Source organism: Pungitius pungitius, chromosome 2, assembly GCF_949316345.1.
Source record: "Pungitius pungitius chromosome 2, fPunPun2.1, whole genome shotgun sequence".
Taxonomy (NCBI): Eukaryota; Metazoa; Chordata; class Actinopteri; order Perciformes; family Gasterosteidae; genus Pungitius; species Pungitius pungitius.
The window spans coordinates 7,170,478-7,192,900 of NC_084901.1; the positions used below are offsets into that span (position 1 = coordinate 7,170,478).

At 47.3% G+C, this 22,423-nt stretch overlaps 1 protein-coding gene across 5 annotated transcripts in view; it reads right to left on the reverse strand.

Annotated features, from left to right (window-relative positions):
* The window catches only part of foxp2 (forkhead box P2), a 94,091-nt gene that overhangs the window by 17,699 nt on the left and 53,969 nt on the right, over window positions 1–22,423 (reverse strand). For all 5 annotated transcript variants that reach the window (XM_062560294.1, XM_062560293.1, XM_062560292.1 and 2 more), the window contains 6 exons: window positions 19,062–19,151; window positions 10,091–10,228; window positions 8,951–9,040; window positions 6,860–7,040; window positions 5,613–5,931; window positions 3,869–3,973 (listed from right to left, as the gene is read on the reverse strand). In XM_062560294.1, the coding sequence (XP_062416278.1) occupies window positions 3,869–3,973; window positions 5,613–5,931; window positions 6,860–7,040; window positions 8,951–9,040; window positions 10,091–10,210 (815 nt within the window). In that variant the 5' untranslated portion in view covers window positions 10,211–10,228; window positions 19,062–19,151. The remainder of the gene's footprint in view (window positions 1–3,868; window positions 3,974–5,612; window positions 5,932–6,859; window positions 7,041–8,950; window positions 9,041–10,090; window positions 10,229–19,061; window positions 19,152–22,423) is intronic.

Here is a 22,423-nt window from a genome sequence, read left to right on the forward strand (position 1 = left end):
CTAGCAAGGTGATTACAGCCGGATTAGGAGATACATTTGAGAAATATTTAAATGGATGCATAAAATAAAACATAAAAGGAGGGGGGGGGGCACAGAAAATGAGCATAATGAAAAAATGCCTCAATTGTGGACAAAATGGTAGATTTTTTTCTGTGTGACTCATAACTGTAGCAACCAGGTGTGATCTGCTAAAGCTAGAGGTGGAAGTCTCACTGTCATGCTCGGCTGGCTCCTGTTTATGTTTACTGATTGTGCCTCAGTTTAGAGGAACATCGATTTCTGCCTTGAAGAGGGAATTACTCATGTGATGAAGAGACCATGTGTGAACAGGGAAGAAAGGCTGGAGATGGAGACAGAGGGATGCAGCAAAGGTAGAGAACTCCGAGCAAATAAAGAGACAAAGGGAGTGATAAATAGAGAGTGAGGGGGAGGGAGAGGTGAGACACAGACATTGATAACGATTTTCTTTTATTTGTTATTGGATGCCGCAGTTTGAGAATAGGGAACAAAACATATCAAAGATATCCCCCCACAGCTTTATGTGTATGAATATGCATCATCAATGTCCACTACGGGCCCAATAATAAATCTACTCAGGCCAGCATATACGGATGATACATTTTTTGCTAATTGTCTGTGTGTATTATCAGGGGCTACAAAGGCCCAGGAGAGACAGCAAGTTAGGCCCCCGAACAGTCGAGGTGACCTACAAACACAGACCAAACACCAAATTCAAACTAATGCATACACACTTGAATGTAACTACACACTCTTTGCACACCTACTCCATGCATAAACAAGAGAATGTACACGTACACAGACACCCACACACACACACACACACACACACACACTGTCCCCATGGTGGTGGTGCATAAGTAATGCCCTCCGTTTTAAAGGTCTTGTCACAGTGCAGCAGACATGTGGAGGGGTAGAGGGGAGCTCAGCTATCCAGGGGCCAGGGGCCTGCCTCCACAGTGTGTGTGTGTGTGTGTGTGTGTGTGTTCGTTACATAGAGATGGAGACACTTGGCCACAGCCTTGAGGGTTTAATTAGCAGCGGGTTACAGACACCGTGGTTCACGTTAGCGGCTGAGCGTGCCTTTTTAACATGGAGCCTGCATTCCTGCCAGTAATAAGGAGAGCAGATGGATGACAGAGAGTGGAAGAGTTAAGCGTGTGTGTGGGGGAGCACTTATCTGTTTATGTCTAGATAAGGCTGCATTTTATTGAGGTAGGAAGATATTGATATCTGAGGGGAAAGGCCATAAGGGAGGACATGACATGTATATGATGATAATGAAAGAACCAAAATCTGGATGTAATAATCTATTTTTTGTTTGATTTCTACCAATAAGTTGTTACATAAACTGCAAGTACAGATATGCAAATAGTGCAAATAACGTGTCTTAATGTTCAAGCATTAATTCCTTTTTTTATTTTCTGTGTCTACAATAAAGACACACAAATAGCACTAATAGTATTAATGTTTCACCCTCTGAATTTCTTCTGTTACTAACGCAAATACACACACATACACCCAAAAACCCCACCACCCTCCACTCAAGAAACATTCCCAAGCAATATTATTTCATTTTGAACTTCAGAGAGCTAATTCAGGGTGCCAGCCACCTCGCGGCTACCTTTTCCAGGTGAGAACACTTAAAAGCACACTGAAGAGCTATTAAATGCTGATCTTGACAAGTTTCCTCATGCAACAAAACAACGGATGACTAAACGTGTCACCGCCGCTGAGCTGAGCTCCTGCAGCGAGCTACGAGATGCCAGCTTGACTTGGGTGCCCCCCCCCCGCACACATTCCCTGCTCCCAACTACCAACATCTAAACTGTCATCTAAATCTGACACCCGCTTTATGTAACCCCGCTTAAACTGTGCGTGTGTGTGTGTGTGTGTGTAGCCGACTGGCATCTCCGGAAACATAAAAGGCCTCCCTCTGACACCGACAATCACTGCTCCAAGGCACGCCACCGAGCAGCCATCTTTGTTCTGATGACGAGTCTGCCTCCTTTGTTGGTGCCTGTTTTCATGTGCTGGCTGGGTTACAGTACAGAGCCAGCCTCTGACTTGCAGGGGAGTGTGTGTGTGTGTGTGTGTGTGTGTGTGTGTGGGGGGGGGGGGGGGGGGAGCTGAACCAAGACACTGTTCTGTTTTGTAGCAGCCAATGTTCTGGCGTGTTCTTACGAAACCATCTGCCTACCTGTGCTCTCTGCTTTAAAGTTTGAAATCGACCTGTTTCCTCTCTGCCTGCGTCTCTCACTCGCTCAGTTTGTCTTTACAACCACGTATCCTTTTGCACCGGCTTACCAGCTTACCGGATTCACAGGCAAATCGCTTTATGCGGTGCATCAATGCCCCTCGCCCAAGTAACCAAGGTAAGCTACCTAGACGCAGTATCCTGAGCGCACACAGACTTAGGTTGTGTTTGCGCGTGAACAGAGCGCACGGTGCAGAGGGATAGTCGGATGTCTTCTTTAAGTAAGTGTCCTGAGGTGATTGGACCAGAAAACAGAAAACCTACTAATCTGATACAGGCTTGCCTGCACACATACACACACAAACTGCGCGGCAAACTCTTGTAGCTTGTAGTCCAGGTTGGTCGATGTCATGTAAACAGGAGAAACTGGCTTTTCATAAGCATGGCCTCTAAAATCCTAGCAGCTGGATGTGTTCTGTTTGTTGAGGAAAACACTTTTGGGCATTGGTATGTGACACATTTTCTAAAGCAAATAAGCAAAGACTCAAGAATAGTTGGTATATATATATATATATATATATTCATCTCTGTCAATTTAAATCCATTGCTGCCCATTGTTGTTCCTTTGGGTATACTGTATGTGTTGCTAAAGTGCATCTTTATGTTGTGGCTGGCTGTGTCTTTCAAATACTGTTAACAGTAGTTTAGTTATTAGTCATATCATTTCACAGATACACCTTTTAGTTTTTACTCAGAAGCTGCTGTGGAATTAGTTAAAGCGTGACCTAAATCCTGCAGCAGCTCCCCCATGGGTGGACTAGTTTAGTGTATCACTACATTCTTTTTCTCTTTCTGCAACTTATTACAGTCACTACTGTAGAGAAATGCATAATTCAGAAAATACGCCCGAACAATGTCCTGATTTCAATAGTTTACGCGAATTCACATGGACATTTACAGCCCGTGAAAAACACTCGCCAGATCGTTATTTCACAGTTAATTACAAATCTAATTAGAATATTCAAATTAAAGCTTTCTATTTCTTTTCTCTGTGTGGGAGCAGGGAGCCAGGGAAAGAGTGATAGTGTAAGAGAGAGAGAGAGAGAGAAAGAGGGAGAGAGAGGGAGAGCGGGAGAGAGGCTCTCAGTGAGTGGCAATGTGATAACCTGTAATCGGCAGTGCTGCAAACACCTTCTTCCTTTGATGTCCCCCCACTAACATCCTGGCAACAAAGCCGGCCAATTACAAATGAGCTAATTAACTAAATTGTTGATGGAGCATGAAGAGTTAATTCGCTCTGGCGCCTGCACCATGACAACGGTGAATGGGGGCCTTTGTTGTGGAGGTAAGTGTGCGGCCGTGCGAGTTGCCATTAGCTTTTGACGCTTTTTCACAAACCTATCAAGCCCTTCCACACCAGGAAGGAGATTTGTTATGGATCAGAGTTGGTGAGCATCCTGCACTGCGAGAGCTCAACCCTGTCAACCGGCTGTCTGGAAGGTCAAAATGCTCCCTTTGTTAGCCCCTCCCGGCCTCTTTAGCCACAGAAAGGAGGTGCTGTGGTGTGGGGGATAACTTCTGTGTGTGTGTGTGTTCCACAATAAAAGAGATAGACACAAAAATGGAATCCCACAAAGGGAGAAGACGTCTTACTTCAAAAACTGTCCGAAGTCCTCGCAGATGTTCTCACAGCCGGGCCACTTGCACACACCGTGACCGTACAGAGGGTGGGTGCCTCCGCTTTCTTCATGTAGTGAACTGGAGAAAAAAAGTAAAAGACACAGGTGGGTCAGTAAAGTAAGAATGGGAGGGGAAGCATCGAGTTCACAGCGGGGTCGGCAAAAGGCTTAAAGGGTTTTTGCATGTCAGGTGACGCAACCAACAAGATAGGGGGGTCAAACAGGTCAGTTGCGTTGAAACAACCGATAAGCAAAGCCAGAAGAAGGAAGGCCAGAGTGGGAGACCAACATACAAATATGTCAACAGGGGCGGATTAAAAAAGAGAAACCTTTGCCTCCACCGCGGCCCCATCTTGTAAATCCATTATCGGGAGGAGGGCTGGACGCTTTCAAGTAAACATTAAAAATCCAGACAGCCATATCATTTTCATCGGGAGATTAATACTCTGTGTAACTTATGTTCTTTGAGGACAGAGGGGGCAGGGAAGCTCTGGCGTTTTTCAAATGGCATCCAAATAAGTTACGACCCTGCCTAGACAGCACATCCTATTAAAGATGACAGTTTAACCTTTAGGCCCAGGCACTGGTGTGTGTGTGTGTGTGTGTGCGGGTCTGTCTGTGTGAAAATGTGAACCGGAGTGTGTTGCGCTGCGTGTTTGTGCGCGTCGGTCATGCCTGCGCTTGCATGCGTGTGGTCGACCCAAGCATATGTGTGTGTGTGTGTGTGTGTGTGTGTGTGGGTTATACTGGCAGAGCTCACACTACGTTTTACAGAGGGGCTTCCCCCACATCGATCCGTGGCATGTTAGTAAGCAGTGCTCCTGACAATACTCCTTGTTCGATCATTATGAGACGCCACACACCCCTCGGGACACAGTCGGGATGAAACGTCTTCTTTATTCTCTTCTCATTCCCTCCCTACCACTTTCTTTCCTTCTGACCTCCTAGTAAAGGTATCTTTTTCAAGCTTCCTTTTAGTGGTACTGGAGAGATAGCATCTACTTTAAACCAATTACACAGCACTTCCACCTCCAGTGTGAGTCTCTACCGAGCATCCACACTGGAACACACGCGCGCTGCTACCCTAAATCCCTATTATAATATCGCCCAAGAAAAGCCTTTGAATAATGCATGGGCCAGATAGGCGGATGTGTGAACAGTCAGTGTTTTGATGCCGGGTGCATTTATAAAAGACGCCATCACAAGGATAAACATCCCGGAAACGCCACTCAAGGCATCACGTATTCTGTTTACATGACAAGCAAGCAAAGAAGGTAATTTTCAAAAGGGAAAAAAAAGGGAAGAAGGCACTAAATACTTAATGTACAAGGAGGTTACCTTGTCTTGCCTGCCTGAGAGGCGTGTTGTAAGTGCGTCTGCCTGCATGGCTTCCTCTCCCCGCGTTTGATATCTGTGTGCAAGCTAAGTGCGTTCAATGGCACACGCGGTCCCCTGGGAGTGCGAGGCTCTTACCTTCTTAATATTACCAAGACGCTAATAAACTATTGAACAAACAAACAAAACATCTTGTTATCCCTCCTGCAACTATGCTGCTATTTTAAACAAAGGCAAGTGCTCTGGATGGCGGCGCGGAAAACTAAAAAACAAGCTTTTGTGACGGGTGGCAAACAAGCCGCGGCAAACTTTTCATCTTCTCTGCCTTTTTATTTTTGGGTGCTGCAAGAAAAAGGGCGGGGGTGGCATTTCAGTCACTTTACCTCTCTCGCTCCCTTTCCCGCTCCCGCTCCCGTTCCCGCTCTCTTCTGTGGTTGAGGGCTGGGGACTGTCCGTTGGCAATGGAGTGGTGGGAGATGGGCGGCGACGCTTTGGCGGGATTAGAGGAGGAGGTAGTTGAGGAGGAGTTGTTGGTGGTGAGGTCCAAACCGCCGCCGCCGTTGCCACCTCCGCCGCCGCCGTTGCTGCCGTTGCCGCCATTGCCGCTGTTGCTGTGTTTGATGCCGTTGTCCTCCATGGTGTGGCCCCCGCCTCCGGTCACATCCTTCCACAACTGTTGAAGCTCCGCAGGGCTCAGGCCAGCTGGAGAATGGAGAGCGGGAGGAAAGAAGAGACAAGACAGGGACGCATAGAGAGGAGAGTAAAAATCATACCGCACTGCTCAATAAAAACCCGTTGTCCTGATTTAAACCTGTTGATCACCTCAGTCTCAAAGATTTGTGTGTTTTCCACAAGGAAATATGATGTATAAAGTATTGTGTGCTTGGTTTCAGCTTTGGAACTAATGAGGCAATATTCACTCACTTTGATTCCCTCCCAACAACTGGGGGCCTACTGTTTTCTATCAGCGCCATTTTGCCGCTAAACAACAAACAGAGGTGTTTACTTGGCTCTGAAGGGGGAAAATGGAGCCTGCTCTCCCCTCTGTCTTTCTCTGAGTCCTTTTATTCTTTCTCCTCTCTCAGTGAAGGCAGTAAACAACAACAACAACAACAACCGAGGAAAGGAAGGAGGGGGGCGGGGGAATAGAAACATAGAAGGGAAAAGAACAAACACTCAACATAGGCAGCGCAGAGCTGAGAGAGAAACGGAGGAAGACAAAGAAAGATACAATCAGACAAGAAGAAAGAGAGGGAGGAAGAATGGAAGTCAGAACCAAACGATCTCGTGGAGAGTTTGGGATAAAGTGAAAGGTAGTAGAGCATACCAATGAGGAGCGAGCCGACACAGAGACATACTTAGAGATAACGCGTGGGGGGGGGGGGACTCGGGTGAATGCCAATGAGAAAAACAAAAAACAGGAATGATGGAAGGGCAGAAGAGGGAAGGTGACAGACATGCTTTTGAGATGTAGGACGCACATGTGACAGCAGGAGGGGGGGGGACGAGGGCGGCAGAAGCAGCAACCAAAAACAGGAAGCACGTGCTTCACCCTACGGTACCACTGCTTCCCCCTCCTTCCCCTCCCACGCACTGCCCCCCTCCCTTCCGGTCCTCCTCTTTCTCCTACCTTGCTGGGGCAGGGTCTGTCCGGGCAGGGCGGCTTGGCCCGGGGCGGGCCCGGGCAGCGAGAGCAGGCCCTGCCGCTGCATGTTGAGCAGGTGCTGCTGTTGCTGGAGCTGCTGCATCTGCAGGAGCTGCTGCTGGAAGACGAGCTGCTGGGCAGCCAGCTGCTGCTGCTGCTGCTGCTGCTGTTAGAGGGGAGGAGGAGGAGGAGGAGGAGGAGGAGGAGGAGGGAGAGAGGAGCAAGAGAGGAGCAAAGGGAGGAGGAGGGAGGGGAAAATAAATTACAGACAAATTAGCAAAACGAGGAGTGGGAGAGGAGAAGGAAGACAGAGCGCCGTTTGAGAGTCCGCCCCTCGCGCCTCCTCCGTGACCTTAGCTCTACCTCTACTCCTGCCTTTCTGCCCGCTCTCCTTCTCTAGCCTTTGCTCACTTAGTCTCCCCTCCTATTTTTCGGGCTGCACCACACTGCTGTTGCCTTCTCCCGTCTTTGTGCGCCCATGTCTGTGAGCACACGCACACACACACACACACACACACACACACACACACACACACCCAACAGACTGACATACCAGCTCTCAAGCCCATCAGTATATGTGGCCTGTGATTGTGTATGATACTAAGCCTCTGGTATAATCCCCCCCCCTGCTCCAACCCCCTCCCAACACCCCGGATAGTTAATTGTCTCGCCTTCACTGATGGTGTGTTACAGCTTATGTGGCCAGAGGGAGCCGGGGCGGAATGAGAGATTTACAGCATCACATGCGTGTGAATGCATAGGACACAAGTGCAAACACACACATATGCACACACATGCCCGGCGCCTGTCCAACCCCCCCCCCCCCCCCCCCCCCCGCCCCCTCTCTCCATTCCTCCCCGCTCTGCTCTCCCTCGATGCCTCACAGAGTTGTTTATCGCTGGGCCAGACAGACAATTGCGTAAGCCCTGTGAAAAGCAAAAAAAAAAAACAACAACAAAAATAAAAAGCCTCAAACTCAGTGACCGTGGCAAAACAAGTCAGAGAGGGAGGGCATTTTCGGGGGAGACAAAAAGCTTTGGATGCGAAACCTCAGGTACTAATTGGCTTTAAGTGCACACTATTAGATAAGATGCAACATGTTCAGTCTTTTAACCCATGTGAGTGTTTGTTCAGTATTTAGGCTCCTACCCTCATTACACATGTTTTTGTGTTTCTGTACGCCAGTGAGTGGACACTCAAAATCGTTTGGGGGTTGGGGGGGGTGGGTAAAACTTGTGATGCGCTCACTGGAAAGCAGACTGCATAATGGAGTGATAGGGGAACGCTGTTTGTCCCCCACCCGCCCTGCCTCAAGAGAAATAACGGAGCAATTTCTATTCCATATTTGATGGCGGGGGCCCCTGAAAAACTCTATTCACAAATCCAAACAGAAACAAAGCCGCCGGGATGTCAGACGCAGCTTCCTGTCGGGGCAGCATAATGAGGAGATACGGAGAGGTGCAACACGCAGAGGCAGAGCGAGAAAGAAAAGGGAAAGGCCAAGTGTGTGTTGTGGGGAAAGTTTTTTTCCCGATCAATTTAACCGATTCTGCACATACGCTCTTGCTTGGATGCGGCCCTGGCCCCCCCCTCGCCTCTCAGGGTTCATGCACCGCATGGAGCTCAAACGCGACCAGGCAAATGTCGCCTTCGTGCCCGTCTCTTCTCCTCCGATAGTCTGTCGACTGGCTGCCTGTCAACGTGATTTATGCGCGTCGTTGCGCTGTAAATTTAGCACGTGTGTTTGTGCGTCTGCGGGAACAGTTCGTTAACGGGCTCAGAGCGAGGACCCTTTGTCTGTGGTCCCCCTTCCGTAAATCGCGTGGTGTCTGAACCTCGCTTGAAAGTGTTTGTGAGTGGCGTGTTTGTTTTGGGAGGGGGATTCTTCTACTTGAGAATAACAAATCAATCAGTTGATTTCTTTCAAAGAAAAAAAATAAATCCGTAATCTAGAGCGAATGGACAAAAGGAAAAGTGCGCTTTTGGCTGACAAAATGAGAGCTTATTGACAGATTTGAATACAAACAAGAATTTTAGTTCGAGTCAAAAAGTAATTGGTCAATAACCTGCACCTACCTCTTTAGCCTGCTTGCCAGGGTGCTGCTGCTGGAGGAGCTGCAGATGAAGCTGCTCCTGTTGTTTCTTGTAAAACTCCTGCAGGTGTTGCTGTACACACACACACACACACACACACATAGACACACACAGATAAAGACTTAAGGGTAAGATAATGGGTAAATCTAAGTACACATCTCTAAACTGCCTCAAACGGATTGCATTTACTGTTGTATTCACAAGCTGAGAAGCAGGTTTGCTTTCGGATTTATTTGATTTCTTTTCATTTTTCAAAATGCTAAAACTTCTGTATCATTAATTGTAATTAATTTACTACATACACATAAAGAGCAACCTCAAAGTAGATCACTGACAACTAAGTAGAAATTTGCTTCTGAACCTGCACTTCACATGTTGGTTAAGTCTTCACTATTTTGCATTATAAATAACATCTTCTATGTTATTAGCATTTGCATCTGTTTTTCACAGTCCTTTCCATATGGACTTTTAACTTTCCCACCATTCTGTACAGGGCAACATTTCGTCATATAAACTAGGCATTTGCCTGCCACAGTGCACTGGCTTCCTTTGGAGTGTGTTAAGGCTGACCATATCAAAAAATACAAAACGTTCTTTGCTTTCGGTTGCTATGGAGGGAGACGCCACAGTAGTGTAACTCAACCTGGAGTCTGGGTGCTCCTAATGAAGAGGAATAATCAGAATGACTGACACTCTTAATTAAACAATTCTCTCTCCCTTAATCAAATCAATGAATGACAAATGCATTTCAACTCTGACACCGGACTGAGTGTGTGCTTTCTCAAGCTGATTCCAAATATTACATCATCCGTCACATGTCACTCAGCTCCTTGTGTTCAACCCAACTCCGCCCTACTCTCTCGATCCCTGATGGATGCTTGTCAGGGAACTCTCCCAGCGACACGCTAGAGACAGTTAATTAGAGGAGACGTGAGCAAGTACGTCAATTCCAGATTCCTCTCGGTAAGCGTGTCAAGGACACGGGGGCCGCGGTGAGCTGGGCCGAGCGACCGGTGGCCGCGATGCACCGCAGTGACTCAGGTGGACGTTTTTTAGGACTAAATCAAGTAACGTGGGATTAGGCGGGGCGTGCATTTCAGATTTGGGTGCGAGTGTCTGTACCTGCTGCAGCATCACGGCCTGCTGCTGTTGGAGCAGAGCCTGGAGCTGCTGGGGGGAGAGCACCTGCTGCTGGAGGATCTGCTGCATCTGTTGCGGCGTGATCACCTGGGGACTCATCATGGCCACTGACACTGGAACCTGGACAAGGAGGTCGACAAAAGGAGGGAACGTTAGAGCCGAAAGAGCCGCGATGAACAGGAGACGACAGAAAAAAAAAACAGAGGAAGTTGGAGAAATAGAGCACTACAGAGGTGCGTCGGGGCCGACCGGCATGGATCTACTGGGAGTGCAGTAATTGGCGACTGAGAGGGAGGAGAGCGGGCCTCCCATGGCCGTGACGCTTGGTAGCATAGAGGAGATGCTGAAGGACAGATGGGTGCTGTGCTTTTGTGTTGCTCGTATTATTTTTCTCTGCCTCCAACCCGGTGGGAAAAGTAGAGGATTTAAATAGACATAGACCTTAATTAGCGTAACCCTTGAACTCCCCCACTTTAGCATGCCTATCTGTGCCGCTATGGCAAAACAGCGTGGATGCAAAACGCTAAAGTTGATTGAAACTACACTGATGAAGTGGATGCTGAGAAGGGTCCTGTTTTCACCCATAACATTCATCTATGTTTTAGGGGAATATTTAAAAAAAAGAGTGTAGTTTCTTAATTCAATTATGTTTTAGTTAATTGTGTCTTGCTCAGACACGTTTCACACGTTTCCCTTTCAGAGAGATAGTCATTAAAATCTGTCAAACTTCAGTTAAAGACCCCAACCAAAACATAAACAAAAAGTTACAAATCCTGTGAAGCAGCGCAAGAGACTTTAGAGGCAGCAGATCAATAAGCAAAGGGTACGTTTCTCCCCGCGCTTTGATTGTGTGCACGGTGCGCACATTGTGGCGCGGGAGAGTGGGCCAACCGTCACATTAAGGAGTTTCAGCTCCTTGTGGCTGCTTATAAACAGCTTTTGTAGGGAATATAAAACACTGTGTTGAATATTGTTGACTTCACGGTGGTATTGACCAAAGGGAGTGGCGGTTTGATTCCCCATACATGAGCACACTTCACTGGCCTGATTGAAGTGGCTTGAATAACCTCTTCCTTCTCCATATGACCGTTGCAATGTAATTCAAGCAGCTTCTGGCACAACAGTGTACTAATGTAACATTTTCTAGGGCCGGACGTTACATCCTGTCAACAATGATTCTTGAAAGACAACCTTTATAACACAATTTGAATATCAACATGTAGTGGCGCCTTTGCTGGGGTTAATTGCAGTAACGCTGTTTGGCACGGGGCTGCCATGACAGTAGCTTGCCTATATGGTGTGTCAAGGGGCCAATAATACATCGCTGTCCTCATCGCCAGCTAATCAAGCTGCCTTGATTACTTTCCATGCATGTGTCTCCTCCCTCCCTCTCTCCTTCTCTCTCGCTCCCTCTCTGTCAGGCCTTGACACGTCCTTGTTTAGCTCTCCTCCACACCCCCCCACCCACCCGCCCAGGTTCTCCCCCCTCTTTGATTAGCCGAGACATTTGCATGGTCACTACACATTTTTCATTTTAGAAGTCATTATGCATTAGTGGCTCCTGATCGCCCGCCTTGACTAATCCTGATGAACTGAAAATCACAGCTGAAGGTCAACTTCCAGCCGGCCCCGCTGCACATTCATATTCATATTCAAACAAATCCTGCCTCCATTGTTCATTAGGGTCTTAGAGAGAAGGGACTCCATCGAAGGTGGGAGAGGTGGTGGGGGAGGAGGGGATGTTGTTGTACACGTCTTTTCTTCTCTGGACTCCTCCAGGCACGAGTGCCAGAAGAGAACGCATCCACAATAAGCAAAGCGCTGAACAAAAGCCGTCAAAAAGTTGCAAATGAAACAGTCTGTGTGTAATTATGCAAATGCTGTGCTTACACCTTCAATGTTATTAACCCTTAAAGGTACATTTGCTGGGTAAGTAATTACCCCCGCAGTCACTCCTGGTTTTGTGTTGGATGCCGTGACAATGGGACGAGTGCAGCTGAGAAACAACATGAGTGATGCACTCATTAAGACTATTAATTGGATGCTAGCACAAAGATGTTTTGATACACAAAAGGGATGCTGGGTTAGACGTGGAGGATTTAACGCCAACGTATGCACGCGCATATCGGAAGTGGAATTAAATCTAAATTTGACTTCACGCTGTTTGTCCACTGTGAGAGTGGCAAAATATAAGCATCTAGTCAGATACCTGAATAACAATGAATAATGTATGATTTCAGCCCTCGAAGAGTATGACAAAGAAAAAGATTCAGGAAAGAACCTTGCTATGGAATTAGGAAGTTACACTTTCATTAGGTTTTCACTGACATGGGGGATAATCATCTGTGTTTTGCCAGTGCTCCAACCAAAAAGAGGGGGAAGGAATAGGAAGAAGAGGCAGGAGGAAGAAAGAGAGGGGAGTAAAGGCACTGGCCCACGTCCATTGTGAAGTGCTGCACAATGCAAATTCCGGCGTTTAACTGCGTGCTTTTCTGCTTGACGTATCGGAGGCTCCAAGATGAAAGCAGATAAGTAATTGCTCTCCTGGTTCTTATTCTTCACTGACAACCCATAAATTTAATTTTACACACACGCTCATTTACATTTTCGAGTATATGACATGATAATTGCAGGCATATAACACCTCCATTTTGCAGGATACCGCACGAGGGCTTGATTGACGTGAGCGGTGAATTGAAAGGAACAGGCGGCTGAATTGCCTCTCCTAGAAATGATTTTGCCACGGAGGGATAAAATTAATGAGCATTTACTAGACGATGGCAGTGGCGTAAACATCCGCGCGCCGTGAGAAGACTCTCATTGAAAGAGGTACCATGATACCCAATTGGGCCTGTGCATCCGTTGCACAGTAATCCAAAAGGATATATTCTCAACTCTAAAGACACAAAAAACATTGATGAGATCAATCCAGTTGTTTGAAATTAGCTGCAGCTGAGTTGGCCAATGGAGAACAATTGGATGGTTGCAAAAAAATAATTTCCAAATAAAGTCATTTAAATGTAAACCCTGCTTTGTTCCGTTTTCAGAAACTTTATCTTTTAACTGTGTTCACCTACAATCCATATTTGTTCATGTGCCTCGTCTTAAAGAGAACTTGGAAACCATGTGGTTCGCCCTTAAAGTTGGAGAGCAAAATAAAAGACCTTTAAATTGGCTCCTGATGTGAAAACACCGGTGAGGCCCTCACCAGAACGAGCCCATCATTACACCACTCATGTCACACCCCGCGGGCTGTAACCATGCCTGTCCCATGCCTCGCAAAAGGTCAACCTCTTCCACGGAGGGCTCGGGTATCACTTCCAGTCTCTCGTTATGTTTCATCTAAATGGGAATTCTGCCCTTAAATAGCAAACCCCACTCCTCCAATGGCCGGCGAACACAGCTTTCTGCTTCTTATTATCTACAGTAAGAGGCAGAAATGGACAAATACACTTCCGGCAATTACGCCCACGCCACTGTGTGGTAATTTATCTTTATGGCGAGGACTTTTTTTTTATCAAATTACCTAAAGCAGGAGATAAGTGCTATTCCGGAGTTGAAACTTAAACAATTATAGTCAAGCAAGAGAAGAATAGCTCTTTTTTGTTGGAATTCCTTCTTCCTTCTGTACAATTCACTTAGCAGTAATAAGCAGGGGTGGGGGGGGCGGGGGGGGGGGGTAAATGGCGATTAGATGTCAGCCATAAACATCGCTGGGGCCCGAACACGGGGCGGGTTATCGACGACAGAGGTTGCCTCTGAATAACGCTGGACAGAGGACGGAGCTGCTCTACACACACACATCTAAAGATAACTGCAATGAGAAATGGAAGGGTCCTCGTCGGTAATTACTGTGGATCCTTGGCAGGGAGAGTCGCTGCTAATTAAACCACTAGCTTCATTTCACACACAGGAAGGGCAAGACAGAAATCCAGAGAGAAAAAGGGAGTAAACCGCCTCCACCCGCCCCCATTACATCCTACAGGGCCCAAACTCAGACCCCCCCCCCCAGAGTCTGTGGACTTCTGACCTCTCAGGTGCCTTCCAGCTGACAACGCTCATTTAAGAGCCAATTACCGCCAAATATGGCCACACCGTTATTGATGGCCGGGACTCTCCACTCGAGGACCACCAAAGTTGGAGGGTGGCTCGCCCGGTGGGTGTCTCTCTGTGAAGTTTGCGCGTGTGGTCCGCAGGCGGTGTACTCGTGTGTTTACTGTGTACAATGGCCCCGGAGCGGCGCACTCAGACGCACGTCGTGTCTTCGGCTTAGGGAGATCGATACTCTAGATTGTCAGGACCGAAGCTAAGTAGATTACGCAATGTTTTCCGAAATCAATTTCCGAAGCGGTTTGGATGCAGTGCATGGGAGGTGCAATTTATCATAACATAAAGACCCATCATGCAAAAGCCTCTGATAAAAAGCCTGAGGAGATTGGGACAGGCTTAGCGCAATTTCGAATTTGATTTATCTCTACATGCAGATAGTCATTGATTAAGCCCCTCGAACGTAGTGTGCGACACTGGGGCTGTGTGACATTACTTGTGGACATTGTTTGTGTCATTATCAGTGCAATTGTTACACCTTTATCATTGAACTGGCACAATTCACTCCAGACTGATTCCTCCCTGCAGGTGCACATATTTCAAGAGGCATTGGGAGCGACAGATAGAGGATGGGGAAGAGAATTAGAGAAGAAAGTAAAGAGAGAGAAGAGGGCTGAAATAGAAAGAGAGTGAGAGGGAGAGTGAGAGCATGGGGGGCTGGGGGGCGTTCGAGGGGGGACACTTCCTTCTGATGTTGCAGGTAATATGGCCTCCACTGGATCAGCCTCTTCATCAGTGACACACAGTAAATTACAAGTGCTTCAAGCAGCTCAGTGAATTATAGTTCATCACTTGGAAAGGCTTTCCCCCCTCACCACCGGGGCCCAGGCGTATCAGATCTGCCGGTTAGGATCCAATTAACACCCTGGCCGGAATCATCTGATTGCATGTGTAAGGGCTGGTATAACTCGTTTATTGCACCCATGTATCTTCTGTCACAAGGTAAATTTGTTGCTGCTACATCAAAGGTCTGAGCTACTTTTTTTTTTTTTTTTATCCTCCCCTCCCTCTCACTTTCTCTTGATCCCCCAAACTCAGCTAACTCGCCTTGGGGTTTGCATTTCAACTTATTTTGCATCACAATGATGAACCTGCGCTGTCCTCGCAATTTAGCAATCTTGTCCTGTAGGTGTTGTAAATGCAGGGGAAGAAAAAAGAAGGGGAGCTGGGGAGGGAGAAAAAAAAATCTTGTTTTTTGGTTACAAAAGCAGTAACCAGGGGTGTTTGACTTAAAATGTGCTGACGGTTTTTTTTTTCTCTCAGAGTCAACAGAAGTTTTCCTCATGAATAACATAATATTTTCCCCCTCTCTCTCTCTTTTTTTTTTTTTTATACCTTTGCAGAGATAATTTCTCTCTTTTTTCAGATCCAACCAGAGGGGATTCAGTGGGAAGATATATTCATAAATGTAAATGTGAACTACAATCCTTTATCCACGCACGCAGGAGTCGGCTAACCTATACCGAAGCCTAGCGACGCAGCCCTTTCCCCCTGCATCCGTGTGTGTTCCGGATGAAAGCCAATAAGCAGATGAGTTCTGCTCTCGAGGTGATATCCGCTCAGCGAGCGAGAACGCGTGGGCCCGACCTTTTAAAAAGTGTGACACTTCCTCGGATGGCCCAGTGCCCACAGCCAATGTGGGCACTGGGCTGGGCCGGAAGCTGCAGAAATTACAGGAAAAAATGAGCTGAGCCAACCAATCTAATAGAGAGACATCTAATAGAGAGACATTCACAGCGTGATGGCGTGGAAGGGGACAAGCAGCTGTCGCGGGTTTTGAATTGGATGTTAACTGCTGGGAGGAGGGGTCACGGGGTACCTTCACACTGTCAGGGTGGTAGGGGGGGGGGGGGGCGGGGAGTGTTGGGCTGGGGGGCATTCTAGCAGTGTTACATGTTCTCCCTGACATGCAGACGTGACGGGTGCCTCACAATGGCCGCCTTTCCGGGGTGACGCGTTAGGAGCAGATGCGGCGAGATAGCTGGGTGAGTTTCGCTCGGGTTGCAGTTTCTTTTGTGAGATTTCTAATTAATCGTCAGCAACTCCTTCCAGACATGGCGTTAAGCCGCTTTAAATCCGGTCCAGTCCCGAGCCACGGACAAACAAGTGTGGCACAAAGTCACTTCTGGCAAAAGCAGAAACTTGAGGATGCATTGTGCTGGTGGTCTGAGCCCGGGCTCGGCGAGGGCGCATTATGTACGCTTGCGCGCGAGCGAAACAACTGTCAAGATTCGTAGGCCACTGTAATCCTCTCCGCCTCTCCTTGTCCGCGTTTCTTTATTTGTATTCCAAATGTCAGTGTATAAATGCCTTTCAGAAGGGGGGGGGGGGGGGGGGGATAGTGCCACAGAGAGGAGCAGAGACGAGAGGGTGTTGTGTGCCTTGGGAGAGCCGTGTAAGCAGCATGGCGGAGGCAGGGGGATTTACAGGGAGAAATAGGTGTTTATTGAGTGCTCCCATGGGCTTACTGTGTAATAATAGACCTGTCACATTACGCAAATGCGGAGAAGCAGCTTGTGTGCGTGTTTGTATGTGTGTTTGTGGGACTGTTTTTTGCACACGCGTGTGTGTGTGTGTGTGTGTGCGCGTGTGCGTGTGAATGCCAGAGCTGCCTGCCTTCGCATCATCAACTCCAGAGAAGCGGCGATGAGCGAGCGGATAGAATTAGTCAGGCGAGAGCCTTTAGCCGCTAATACGCGTAATTAAAACTGCAAGCTGAGACACTTGGATGCTTGTGTACTAAATAATTTACATGGCATGATCTATGGATCATTTCCCGCTCTTAACTACCAAAGATGGGAGAACAAGAGGGGGAAAATACTGGCGGGGGATTTATCAGTATCTCTGCCATAAGCAGGATGTCATGGTAATATTAATCCTTTCCCCACTTTCTACTTTGCTAATCATACAAGGGGATCAATCCGCCTGGTTCCTCTGGTGGAAAACATGTGGCTTGATTGCGATTCACTCTTATCAAGCCCGGGACGTTAATAAAATATTGCACTACAGCACTCATTGTGGCCTCGTAATCCAGGTGAATAATTCAGCTTTATTGTGTAAACTCCATCACGACAACTGGTTAGTGACAGGAGGGAGGAAATCAGAAAAAACAGCAAAACAAGGCTTTTTAATCAAATCGGAGTTTCTTCTGCCTCGCGCTGATATTTGCACAATGCAGTATTAAAGCTAAAATGTCATTTGAAATGAGTGGATTCAAGGGCGCACGGCAGCATATTACCACTGTAAAAATGATCTTGGGCCAGAGTAGACTGAGCCTTATTTGCTAGTTTGTATCACTGGGTGAGTCAGCAGTGCCTCTCCTGTGACGCTCCGCGCGGAGACTTTTTGGAACAAAGAGGTGAGGATGTTAATAAAGGCTGGATCAACAGATGGATTAGTTGGGGGCTGAGGACTGGGCCGATCGGCAGGGCCCTCTGATTCGTATTGATTCTTATTGCCAACGCGAGGCAAGGATGGAGTAAGCAAATGTAAATATTCAATATTTACCACCTGCTGCTGTTATTAGAGGCAGGGGCTTGGGCCTGTGGCTGACGGTTATCGTGCACCCACGCTGCACTCCACCAATATTGTTCCCCCTGCCATGTATGTATTGTACTTGGCGACTATGCAGGCATTTGTAGATCAGGCTCCCGTTTGTCTGAATCAATTCGCTGTGGCACACAGAACCCCAACAATAAGCTACAGGAAGCTTTTGCTTAATTCATCTTTCTTTTTCTTTTCCAGCAAAAGAGTTAGAACAGACAAATAAATAAAAAGCCTTCTTGAAAAAAAAAAAAACACTTCTATAATTGTGATAATATTAACACTCGGTGGGGCTGAGTTGAATTATTTAAATGCAAAAAGCATGGCTGACTCTTTGCCAACCTTATCTCTTTGCCTGTACGTAATTAGGAACACAGGGGTGTGACTCCAATTGAAGGTGTCGCCATTGTTGGACTCTGTGAAAATATCAACGGGCGAGGTTAACGCCAATTTCCCTGACATTAATGAAATGCACAGAGCCCCTAATGAGTCAAACCATCGCTCCTTGATAGTACTTATTAGCGGAGTCGAGGGCACAAACTCCCACACTTCAATTTGAAACGGCTAAAAATAAATCAAATCAAAAAAATACTAATAATAAAAGCACAGAGCAGATGTCAAGAGGCCGTACATAATTTGAGGGGGGGGAAGGCAACCGACTGTCCTGTTGACTTGAAACGAGCCGGATGAAAAGACTGTGAGAAAATCTCAACACTGGGAAGAAAGAGGATGCGAGTAAAGCGTATGAATGTGTGACCGTGCTGTCAAAGCGCTGCTGTTCTTGTGTCCTTTGTGTGTGTGTGTGTGTGTGCACATATGTATACAAGTGTGACCTTTTCCAAAAACACTGACAACACAAATAGACAGCTCCATGAATCAATAAGGCAAATTAGTTGCAAAGATCGGAAATGACGGGCGGTTCAAATCAGCTGTCTGCGCAACCAACTCGTTAGGAGCATGATCCACCTTCAACCATCACGTGTGTCTGCTGGAGAAACTTACACCGATCCGATCATTTATCATCTTACCGACCTTTGGATAAATACTGCACTGTGTTAATTATCGCCCAGGTCTTTCTAACAAATGGTTTGTGTAGCGGAAGCTCTATGAGACGCAGCGTGTGTGTTGCGTTCCCTCGTATGCGTCCCGGGGACCGGCTTGTCCGGGTTTGGAGCTCATATGGCGGGTCCGAGGAGCGCGTCGGCAAATCAAACACACTTGTGGAACAGAGGAAATCTTCTTTTTCAAAGGGGGGCATGTATTATGGATGGACTTAAAGAGATTAGACCGGGAGCGGTTTTACCTGCAGTGGACGGTGCTTGTCGTGGCTCTTTGGAGATTTCAGGCCACTGCCTGGTTGCTGCAAGAGTAATTGCCTCGCTGCTTGTAGGGCCTGGGAAGACAGGAACACAAGACAAAAGACAGTGTGAATAAAAAGGGAGGCAAAGGCGAAATAAACTATTGGATTTCCTGCAGCTGACAGAAGACATAGTTCACATTACCACAGACTAAACCGTCACCTCCGAGTGAAAAACCCTTCAAATATCCGCTGGTATTCCAACGCCGCGTTGGAGATACGTTTTAGTAACGATTCACAGAGCGGTGTTTGAGGATGAATACAGTTTGTCTGGAGCACCCCTGGAGAAGAGGGTGGAAGGGGGAGAGGCGGCCGAACAAAAAAAAAAAAAAAAGAGAAAACAGGATGGAGCGTCAGTAGAATTGACCTGTCTAGTGTGTGCTCAACTGAAATACCCACTTCTCTCGGCAAATTACCAACGCATTTGCATATTCATAATATCAACTTGAAGTAGAGGCAGCACCATGTGAAGTGTCCCTGGGAGCTGTAATTAAAGTTGACAAAATCAACATAAGATTTCGAGTGAATTAACTAGCGGCCCAGGTTTCACGATACGTATTGAGGATGCTCCCCAGCGAGGAACGGCTGATGGATGGATAGGAACACGAAAAGGTACAGAGAGAAAGAGAGACCTTTTCGCTGTCGGAAGGAATTAGTTCACAGACGTTTACTCATTTGAAAAATGAATCCTACTTGTAAATGGTAAGATTTGTCATCAACCCCCGTTGGATGCGTTTGCCAGACACGGAGACGATATGAATCAGAGAGGCTGGGATGTGGCGTTGTTTATTTCTCCAGGGTTCGATGGGATTTAAGATCCCCCCCCCCGTCCCCCCCGTCCCCCCTCCCGCCTGGTTTTGTGTACTGAATGCGTGTGCGAGGAGCGAGCTCCCGCTTCACAGGTAGACGGTGGCAGCTGGGCTACCGGCTTCACTCCGATTCTTCAAGAGCAGGTGGATGAAAGAGGCTGCGAGAGCAGAGAACATTGTGCACAGCTGCTGCTGCTGCTGCTGCCGCTCACCGCCGCGCGCCTTGTGTTCAACGGGCCCGCGAGCATCAAGTGGTACGCACACAACACAACAACTTCACAGGTGTTTTCCCTTTTTTTTTGATGAAAAAAGAAGGGGACGAGTGGGGGGGGAAGCAAAGAAAGCAGGAAATAATACAAAAATATGGATGGAGAGTGCCACTTCCTCAGAATTCAGGGGTGCTCATTTTATTTTCTGGCGCTTGCCAGTATCCATGACAACAGCTGCCTTGACAGGGCGTGCATATGGCGCAGCTCTGCCAGCTGGTGGGAACAATGTTTGAACTAGTACATTGAGATCCTGAGCAAACAAGAGGGGAAGACGGGGGGAGAAAGAAAGGGAGAGGCCGTCAAAAAAAAAAGGAAAAAAAACATAAAGAGGAGAAAAAATGAAAAAGTTGCCATGTCTTAACCCCTTGGGGAACGTAGCCACCTCCTGATCAATTCTGAAAAGACCGGGGGGGTGTTGGTTGCTTGACGAGGTGGCTTTTGTGCAGAAGAAGGGGGGTGGGGGGTGGGGGGGGGGGGGTACTGTCTGTCTGGGTGCTCAGGAGGAGCCAGGCTTTCTGAACTAAAGTAAACAAACACATTACAGTGGCAGTGGGTCCTAACTGCATTGATCTGTCTCCTTGGTAAGTGGAGCCTAGTCGCCAACGGTTTATATATATATGTGTGTGTGTGTGTGTGTGCGTGTGTGTTCGTGTAAGCTGAGCCATGGCTTTCCTTCAGAAAACACACACACACACACACACACACGTAAGGTTGCCTGTGGCGGCACACATTAAAACTGCCCACACATCAACACCTCTAGTAGACAGGCACACGCAGCCGCATGGCGCCTCGCTGCGTGTGGACTTTTTCCAGACAGATAGGAAATCAAAAGCGGCTCAACTTTTGCTTCCTTTCAATGAAGGCAAAAGACAAAGCTCATTCCTTTGAATGCAGCCAATCGCTTTGCTAATCAAAACACTGGGGCCTAATTCATTTTGCCATGATTGGTAAATCAAAGCAATTAGAGGGTTTATTAAATCCTTCACGCGGTGGTTGGAAGGGCTGTCAAGAGGAAGTGTTTACTTGCACACTGCATGTGAATCAATAACGACTCAACATGTCACGTCCAAAGTCAAGAGACGCCAAAGGTACGAAAGAGATGTTTTTAGATGCACGTACAATATCCAGAGCGGTACGAGAGGTGACTCACGCGGGGTGAAGCAACTCAGCTCAGCTCCACGCGGTTTACTAGAAACAGTCTGCTCAGTCTGCATAAAGAGCACCTCTGCAAACATAACACAGGCCTTATCAACACCAGCCAAAGTTTTCCGGAGTGGCTCGTCATGCCGGAGGCTACCTGTCACTTCCTCTGTGGAAGTAGGGTTAGCCGTTTTTCTGAGTTGGTGTGGAAGGTAAAGGAGACAAAATAAAAAAAAAATAATAGCATTGAGTCCTGTCTGCTCACTTATGCTGGCTCTGAGTATTCAGCCATTAGAGTAAAAAGCACCAATTTGTGCCACCCACTTTCCATTCCACAGAGATGGCAAGCTGGAGCCCATCTCAAAGCACACAAAAAAGCACAACATGCCAAGGGAAGTCATCAAAAGTTTGCTGAAGAGCTGCTGGAGCGGACACGAAAACACAGACGAGTGCAGGCGCACCGCCTATTTAACCTGGGTTGCTATGCAAGAAGAAATGACATCCCTGGTCTATTAATGCACACATTGTATAAACAGCACAATGTGACACATTCCTCAGAATGAGAGAGAGAGAGAGCAAGCCAGACAGATAGAGAGAGAGAGAGAGAGAGAGAAAGAAAGGGAGAGAGGGAGGGGGGGGGAATAGAAAGAGAAAAAGAGCTAGGCCCCACTATATAAATAACAAGGCACTCAGAGGCATATTTGATGTTGATATCCATCACTGAGGTTGGAAAAGAGGGAAAAGAAATAAGAGAGAAAATAACACACAGAGCGACCAAGACCACGGGGACACGGGGATCCTTATGAAAATAAGATTCAGCCCAAATGGATCTGCCGTAATTGGTTTCAGATAGTGAGGTCAGGAGAAAGGCGATACAGGCAACTATTATGCGAAACGGGCCGAGAAACAAGAATGTTTACACAGGCATTCCTCTGCTACATTAATAGGCATGCAGAGATCACCGGAGAGGGAGAAACGGAGAGAGTGAGAAGAGACTGACAGGGAGGGGAAAAAGAAAAACACACATCGCGCCATCCAGTCATCCCTCCTTCCCACTATCCCCTGGTCCCCCAGTGTTTGGACTCTATAC